At 34.5% G+C, this 9,239-nt stretch overlaps 1 protein-coding gene across 1 annotated transcript; it reads left to right on the forward strand.

The window, feature by feature from the left end:
- The first annotated feature begins 3,236 nt into the window (after window positions 1-3,236).
- LOC114288485 (Ribosomal protein L10 family protein) lies at window positions 3,237-7,241 on the forward strand. The gene is made up of 8 exons (XM_028232005.2): window positions 3,237-3,395; window positions 3,552-3,717; window positions 4,853-4,943; window positions 5,061-5,119; window positions 5,431-5,491; window positions 6,161-6,251; window positions 6,346-6,422; window positions 6,848-7,241. Exons 1-8 carry the CDS (start codon window positions 3,368-3,370, stop codon window positions 6,962-6,964), a joined length of 690 nt encoding a protein of 229 aa, XP_028087806.2. The 5' UTR covers window positions 3,237-3,367; the 3' UTR covers window positions 6,965-7,241.
- The last annotated feature ends 1,998 nt before the right edge of the window (window positions 7,242-9,239 follow it).

Genomic DNA, 9,239 nt, shown 5'->3' on the forward strand with positions numbered 1-9,239 from the left:
ATGGCGAGGTACCTTCAATTCCTATCGTCGGAGTTCATCATGAAGTAATCAGAGAACATTTCCCACAGACGGCGCCAATTGTGCGGGGGTGATTTCCGCACTATGAAGAAGGGTTAAACTTCGTAGAAGAACAACGTGCTCCAGGAATTGAAGTTCTGTACAGAGTAACAAATGGTGAGGCTGCCCGACCGAGGTTTGGTAAAAAACCCCTCCGATGGTAAAGTCAAGAACTAAGGGAGAATAAGAATGAAGAATACAAAGAGTATATATGTTAAGTGTGTGGATTTCAGATCCCTTGGAGTGAATAGTGTTCACCTTTTATAAAAGCATGTTGTTTGTCATCCAAGGCCTTTTCTCTCCACCATTTGTCCCATTTGTCTTGTTTGTGGTCGTCTCCCATTGGAGGATGATGGCCACTCCGCCTGACACTTGGGTGCAGGTCTGTCTCATTAGTAATCGTCTCTCATTAGAGGAGGACGACCACTCCGCTTGATGCTCAGGTGTAGGTCTGTCATGTGTGTGTCTTGTCTTTCTGCACCTCCATTCTCCATGTTCTGTTCAGGCAGAGTGAGAGGAGCAGAGTTGTTTGTCTCTTGTGAACTTCAAGAGAGATATTCAGTGAATTGGCTTTCTCTAAGTTGGCCCACTTTGGAGTGGTTGTCTGCTTAACCAGGTGGTTCAACATGTTGCTCACCTCACTTCAGAGTGGTTGCTTGCACAACCAGGAGGTCCAATATGTTACTCGACCCACTTCGGAGTGGTTGTCCAACATGTTGCTTGTTCTATTTCGGAGTGGGCCTGGCACTAGGCCGCTACCTTGATTGCCTTAATTTGGGGCAAGTGTTTGGTCATTGGGTCGAGCCCTTAGCTCCTCTACTGGTGCGGGTCTGGCATTGGGCCAAACATTAAGACTTAGTTAAGTTTATCCCATTTCAGAGCTCATTGTTGTTTTTCAAAAATGATACTTAGATGTGTTGATCGAATCAGACTCGGCTGAAACTGTGGAACTGATACAGAGTTCCAGTGCCGTTAATGCTTCTCTTTGAAGAATTGTAGAGGATGCAGGACATCTTTTGAAAAGGTGTAAATGCACTATATAACATATTTTGAGGGAAGGAAACCAATGTATTGATAAGTTGGTCAACTTAGAAGTAGACCAAGATGAGAACTTGGTTGTCATGAAGACCCATAGAAGAAGCTCGTAACTTGGTAGTGGTGGCTGACCTTCTTGGGTGAGAATATCAGAGACCTTAGATCTCTTGTTTGTCTTTTATTTATTGTATTTTTTCTTCTTGGCCGAGAATATCAGAGACCTTAGATCTATTTTTCAATCTATTTCGAAGTACCTAAAAAATAAAAAAAAATTTTTACTTTTTTTTATACATTATTAAAAATTGCAACAAATAAATTTTAAAACGTATTTTAAACTGATAATTTTAAAAATTATAATTATAAGTGATAAATATAACTCAATAAACAGTTTATAAGAAAAGTAAAACTTGAAAAAAAAAATGTTCCTTTATTATTAAGAATTGTCTTGAAAATTAGTTATTTTAATTAAGTTTTTAATTTTATACAAAAAGACGTGTGAAAAAAATAGACGAAAGAGTTATTTTTTTTTAAATAACTGTTTGGGAAAGACTAAAAGTTAGCTTTTTTAGGTTAAAATTTACAAAAAAGATAAAGAATAATGTTTGGTAGCTCGAGACTTTCTCCCCCCTCGAATCCCCCTAATGCCCAAAACAACGTCGTTTTGGGCATTAGTTTTTTTTTTTTTTTTTTTTTTTTTTTTTTTTTTTTTTTTTTCAGTTTGAAACTGAAATGCAGGGGGAAGAGGGAGAGGGAGAGAAAGAGAGAAGAAGAAAGAAGAAGAGGGCTGCGAGTCTCGTTGTCCGCCGTCGTCGCCTCGCCGCCTGCCGTCGTCGCCTCACCGCCAGCTCTTCGCAGCAGCAGCAGTAGCTCCAGCTCCGACCGCCGTCTCCGTCTCCGCCTCCTCCTCCCCGCCTCCGCCTCCCCCTCCCCCGAATATTATGCCCCCTCCAGTCCTTCGTCCTCGTCCTCGTCCTCCTCCTTCTTCTTCCTAGTTCTGATCTGCAAAAAAAAAAAAAAAAAAAAAACGAACCAAAAACGGCGTCGTTTTTGGTTCGGGGGATTCGGGGGGAGGGGTTTCGAGCTACGTAGCATCACTTAAAGATAAAATAGACTAAAATAGCTAATAAGACAAAATGTCACGTCAAACTCATAATCATTTTACTTTTTTTTTTTTTTACAAATATTACATCTAATTACAAAAAAATCTAACTATCTTTCAAAACGTAAAAATTTTTAATCTACTAAAATAATTAAAAATTAAAATAACCTACTAAAGTAGTCAATTTCCCAAAAAAGGCCTTTGGTGGTTCCCAGAAGATTCAAGAGTTTGTAGCCTATGGTGGGCAAGGCCTTAAATATTACAGATCATTGGCCCATAACTGCTTAGACAATGTTTTGAATTTTTTTTAAAGCTAAAATATGATAATCTCACAGTATAAACTAAAAACACCCTCTCATCAGCTTATAAATAATTTATTATTTTTTAATTTATTTAAGCTATCTATGACTTATAAATTATGTAAAATAGTGTGGTACAAATGTCTAAATTAAAATAAGCTCTAATCATCTCTTGGAATCTATAGCAAACAAGCTCAATATTAGGGGATCTATGGTGCAGTTCAGACGGTTTAAGAGTAAAAAATTATAAATCAAATAATGAATAATGGACTAACAAATAACCAAACCACAGTTTGAGCGGATTTAATTTGTTAGTTGATTGAAGAATATTCTTAAATAATTATTAAACATTTACATAATATACAATACTAATTTATATAATATTATATATATCACAAATAAATTGTACATAATATTTTCATATACATAGTCACTAATTTGCAACAAATGTTACATTTTAAATATTACTCATACTCATTTTTACTTTGAAATTTCAATAGACGTTAAAAAAAAAAAATATTAATTATAACAGAATGTAACAATTTCTAAAACGGATTATAAATTTTAAAATTTAATCCGTAATTAACGGATGAATCAATTCTGATGATACAAATTGAGCGATTTTAACAAATTACGCTATATTTTGCATAGCTTTAGCAATATCGTAACAATATTTCATCGGCCCAATTACTAATTACCTTCAGCCCATTAATGATAATGGGCCCAATTTTATGTGAAGATAGGGCCCAAAAAAGAGGAAGAAATTATAAATCATGGGGCCATAAAACCCTAGAAAATTCGAAGGGTTTTAGAGCAGAGACGAAGGAGAGAGAGAGAGAGGCAGCGAGCGAGCAGTCACTTCTCTCTTCTTGCAGCGATGCCGAAGTCTAAGCGTGATCGACCAGGTCTGTCTTCTTCTACCAGATCCTTCAATTTCATACACTGTTTGGCTGCCGAGAAACCGGATGGAAAAAGAGGATCAAATTGTTTTTTTTTAGCAAACAACTCAAGGATTGTTCAATAGAAAGATTGCATGATTTGTTCGTTTTGATTGTTTGCAGTGACGTTGTCGAAGACGAAGAAAAAGGGGAGAGGGCATAAAGAATCGATTGTGAATTCGATAAGGGAAGAAATCGAAAAGTACAATTCTGTTTATGTTTTTAGTTTCGAGAATATGAGGAATCTCAAGTTCAAGGAGTTCAGAGATAAGCTCAAATCGTCTAGCAGGTATTAAGAGATTTGCATTTGACATGATTTTCCAACCAAATTATATTTTCTCACCCACTGGTTGGTTGCTCAGAATGAAATTTATAATCTTATGCTTTCTTGGTGTTCAGTATTGTGAAAAATAACAAAATGGTCGTATTATATGTATTTGATCAAAGGTTTTTGTTTTTTCATGGTCTCTAATGATTTATGGAGTTGATGATTCACTTTATATTCGATAGAAAGTTAAAAATACCTATTTAGGCTGTGTTTGGTTGGATGTTTTGATGAGGGAAATTGAAAAAGAAAAAGAGAAAAAATTGATAGGATTCGAATTACAAGCTATGTTTGATTGAGTTAGGAAATGGAGGGAAAGAAAAGAGAATTCTTACAAAGAAACACTTCGCTGTTGTGAAAACTTTCCCGAGGAATAGTTTTCTATGGATATTTAATATTGGTATCTTAGGAGAAATATGTTAATTTGCATTTGAAATTACCAGAGGAGGTCAATTGTATGGATTGATATTGTGCACGAAGACCTACTTAGCTGCTCTTTGTGATTCATCTACCACATTTGGACATCAATGTGTCATTTGTGTTTTATATGGGAAATTTTTTTGGGGGGTTGATTAATGTATCATATTACAATGAAATTGCAATCATAGTGAAGATCAAATACAACATATCCTAACGGGGAAGAGAGAAACCAGAACAAATACACAGGGAATAATAAGAACTACACAAAGGTGGGGAGATTTGACCCCTTACCTCCTAGTGAATTGCAAGGGTTTTGGCCAATGGGCTAGCCCCGTTGGTTAATGTGTTTTGTATAGGATTTAAACTAGCATCTAATCTCTTTTTAAATAGCATCTAAATGGGTTTCCTTGCTTTTCACATTTTATGTTTTCAAATAAGTGTTTTTGGATTGTATTGACTTTGACTATCAATCTACATTTATTTTATGTTATGATGTGCCTCTTAATTTTGTGGTAAACTTATATTTGAAAGGCTAAAAACTCGTTCCACTTTTGAATCGCAATCTTATTGACATAGATACGAGGGACATATTTCAGTTAATTGTAACTGCTAACACATGATCACGATTATCTCATGAGTGAATATATATATATATATATATATATTTTATTCGTGTCAGATTTTTCCTTGGATCAAACAAAGTTATGCAAGTCTCTCTAGGCCGATCTGTTTCTGATGAGATTAGACCTGGCCTTCACAAAATTTCTAAGGTATGCATGCCATTCTATGTAGTCACTAGTCATTGACTTATAGAGTGGTCTTTAAATTGGTCTTAATTAGATTTATTTGTTTTTTCCCCCATCTTATTTATTAATTTGTAAATTCAGCTAATACGTGGAGATTCTGGACTTTGTTTTACCAATTTGCCAAAAGAAGAGGTCCAAAGGTAATATACATCTATGATGCACCTGAAAAATATTCCTCCTTATTGCCGTCCAGATTTGTGATGATTGCATTAAGTGTTTATGTTTTTATTTTTTGCTCCCTTCCCATTTTAGTGACAAGAAATGAAATATTTGCCCTTCTTCTACATTTCATTTGAATTTTTTAATTTTTTTGTCCATGCATGTTTGTTGTTTTTCCATATGAGTTGATTTTCTTTTGTTCCTTCATTCACTGTATTTAATTTTTTTTTTTTAATAATCTTTCTGCTTTTTTTCTTTCTTATTTGTAATTTCTTTCAATATTTTTCTGCAGGTTATTTAATGAGTTCGAGGAATATGATTTTGCAAGGACTGGTAGCATTGCATCAGAGAAGGTTTGTAGCAATTGTTCTCTATGCCTCTTGCACATTTAGGTGTTCCCTCGAATTTGAATTGCCAACTGTTTTACATCCCATTGGTACTTGGAGGGGGTACAAGTCCATTATAGAATATGGGATTATTTCCTTTAAGTTGTGGTATTGGATGAATTTTAGAATTTCTGTCAACTATTCCTGTTTTTGTTGCAATTTGGGTTTTTTTCCCTGCCAAATATTTCATTGGACCATTCAAGATAATGGATTTTTATGGCCGCCTTTTTCTGTGGCACATCAAAATGCATCATTCTTTCTCCATTTTATTTTTATTTTTTATTTGTTTTATATTTACATTAGTTTATTGAACCGATATGTTTGCTGGTGTAAATAAACCATAAGCAAAGCACAACTTTGAACTTTTCCAACTATAGAAGAAAAACTTGCACTGCTGTAGGAATTCGACTTCATCCTAATTTAAAATTTTCTATTAACAACATTTACTTTCTTTGACATTGAGCTGTCTTTCTACGTTTTAAATAATATTTCAAATGTTGCAACTGTACCACCTTAGCCTAAGCTATATAAAGTGATGAATGTTTGTTAAAGTTTGACATACATTCTATGTATTATGTATGTATCATATATCCCAACTCCTAAAAACTGCACATATATTATACTTCAATTTTCCAGGTGGAGCTTCAAGAAGGTCCTTTGGATCAGTTCACACATGAGATGGAACCCTTCCTACGCAAGCAAGGGATGCCTGTTAGGTTGAACAGAGGTTTGTGACTGATTTACTTTGTTTTCTTCTCTTCAGTTTGCAAATTATGTAGTGTGTGTGTATATATATCATTGACCTGGCTCATGCTGAGCAGGGGTGGTGGAGCTTGTTTCAGACTTTGTTGTTTGTGAAGAGGGGAAGCCATTGTCCCCAGAGTCAGCTCGCATACTGGTTTGTTCTTAACTCCTATCCGAAATTTCGACTAGCATGTGACTAATAGGTTCCCTCTGCTTATTATGTGAATTTTTTTTGTATCCACACAAACAGACTTTGTGTGTGCATGCCTGTGTGGGTTAAATCTTTTATGTGTACATTTAATAATTGAAGAGGTGCATAATACTCAAATTTGTTGATATGTTTGATTGAAAACAATGCCCTTTTGTTTCTGGTCCTTTATATTATTTCATTACATGAAACCACTGCATATTTCGCATGTGTTAGCTGCTTCAAGTACGATATTTTTTCGTAGTTAAATTTGTGTTATACTAAGAACATTGGACTTTCCAGACATGGTTAAGCTTTTGTGGCATGTGCACAGTTTTTTGTAAGTTGTTAGGGTATGAAAACTCAAATCTGATTTGACTGTTTTAATGCAGCGTCTGCTTGGTACCAAAATGGCTACCTTCCGGCTTCACTTAGTTTGCAGATGGAGCCCTGAGCAATTTGAAGTTTATAAAGAAGGGCTTGATGACTCGGACATTGAATCCTCATAGTAATTTCTGTTGAAGGATCCATGATGATGAATATCGTCTTCACCAAGTAATAGAGCAGCAGCATTTTCAAGGGCATGCCAGTTTTCTTCTGGATCTCAGGCTGATTAAAATCGGATGATGCACCATGATCCAATATTTCAGTGTTATTTCTTTAACTGTTGTACTAAATTTTGGCGTAATATTTTTGTCATCGATTAATGAGTTGAGATTTTCTTTTAATAGATTCTGGTGTAAAATCTCTTTAAGTGATCAGAGGAAGTTTTCCCCCTTTGTTAAATTCTCCTTCCGATCCCTCAGCCATGGAGGTTGACAGAATTTTTTTCAGTTCCCTTTCTTGATTATGTTGGACCCGTAATTTAGATTTTTTTTTTCAAAAGAAAAAGAAAAAAAAGAAGAAACCATCCAGCCAATTAATCATGCTATGTTTGAATTTTGGATTTGTCTGGAAAATGCATTTACTTGTACATATTTATTTTTGCGGGTAATTAAAAAAAAGGAAGAATTACAAAAAAAAAATGGAAAGATCAGAGAAAAATTACATTTCAATGGAGAATGCATTTAAAAATAGTGTTGCAAGTTCCAGTGTGGAGGCAAAGCTATGGGCGGGGTAGGCCTGACTAAGAAATCTGTGAAATTTATAATCCGATCCAGTTCAATCCAGTAGGTTTGGATTTATTTTTTGAATCCGTGGTTCGGTTCCAGATTTCGTAGTTCACGTATTGGTTCAGGATTGAACCCCACAGTTTCGGATTGGAACCGATTTGGACCGTATATAAATAGTCTATATTTTTATTATATACCCTCTTGTATAGTACCTTCTCTTATTTTATATAAAATTTTAATCCAAACCTAAACTTACATAGTATCTTCTTTTATTATTTTTGTTTGCTAGTTTTTAATGTTAATTTGTAATGGTCTAAATATTTATTGTGGAACCAGTTTTCTTATGGTTGTTTAAATTTTAGAACAATATGTCGCTATTATGAAAAGACATGTTATTGTGAAACTAATATGGTGCTATAATTATTTTTTATGAAATTAAAGTGTTATATATATTTTTTTGTTATTTAATTATGTAAATCCGTGGTCCTAAACCGATCCAATCCGTGTTTAAATGAATTGGTTCGGATTGGTTCCACGATTTAAACGGATTGAATTGGTTCTAATTTTTCGAGAACCGTAAATAACAGATTGGTCTTGGTTTTACCCCAATCTGATCCAATTCAGACTATGTTCACCCCGACCACGGGGCCTCACAATCCTAGGCACCATGGACGTGGATATTGAAACTGATACCACTCAAGCCATCAAGTTAATTCAAGATGGACCAAGCCATAACTCTCCTTACAAGGCCATCATAGAAGATACAAAGTTCTTAATGAAAAAGATGTAATTGCAGACTGAGTCACACACTGAGGGAAGGAAACAAAGTTGCTGATAGATTGGCAAACATAGGAGTGGCACAAGATGAACATGTGGTGATTCTGGAGGACCCCCCAGAAGATGTAACAGCTTTGGTCATAGATGATATGACTGGAGCTCATTTTGAGAGGGATTAGCCCTCTAGACTGATGCTTGTTTAGAGACCTTTCTCTGTTTTATGTTTGAACTGAATCAAAAAAAAAAAAAAAAAAAAAAAAAAAAAAATTCTTTGCATCCTAAGTTGCAACTTGGGCAGTCCTCCCTTGCCACCTGAACCCTTTCCCCACTTAACTAGTCACCTCTGGTCTCTTCTGACACTTCCCTACTACCCACTCTGCCTCTCCACTTCCACTCCCAAACCTCCCTCCATCTTTGAAGAACAAACCAGTTGCCACCTTTTAGATTGGCAATGCTCCGCGAACAGGGGCGGAGTAACTTTCAATTTCTCTTTTATCCAAAATGTTTGGAATTTTACAAATTGAACTCAGTAAAATTAGTTGAAGAAAAGAGAATTGTTATTCATATTTTACTTTATTATAAATACATTTTAAAAATTTGTGTTTAGTTTTTTTTTTTTATTCTTAATGCACATTAAAATATAATTTTTTGATTTTTTTTTTAATTTTTTTATAAATAAAGAATTGCAGTGAAAATAATAAGGGTAAATTACAAATATATCACCTGAGGTTTAATTAAAATACGAAGCACCCCTTGTGGTTCTGAAAATTACGTTCCACCCGTTGAGGTTTTTAATTTTATTACAAATCACCCATTTTATTAATAGATCATCAAATCAATGAACAATTTTTAATGATATTATAAATATATTTCAATTAATAATTTTATTATTATT

This window comes from Camellia sinensis, chromosome 2, assembly GCF_055761805.1.
Source record: "Camellia sinensis isolate YWXY chromosome 2, ASM5576180v1, whole genome shotgun sequence".
NCBI lineage: Eukaryota > Viridiplantae > Streptophyta > Magnoliopsida > Ericales > Theaceae > Camellia > Camellia sinensis.

Bases quoted from the DNA above. Each gene is read 5' to 3' on its own strand.
- LOC114288485 (XM_028232005.2), top strand. From the start codon at position 3,368: ATGCCGAAGTCTAAGCGTGATCGACCAG. The intron at 6,252-6,345 runs GTTTGTGACTGA...CATGCTGAGCAG, and splicing joins GCCTGTTAGGTTGAACAGAG to GGGTGGTGGAGCTTGTTTCA. The intron at 6,423-6,847 runs GTTTGTTCTTAA...GTTTTAATGCAG, and splicing joins CAGAGTCAGCTCGCATACTG to CGTCTGCTTGGTACCAAAAT.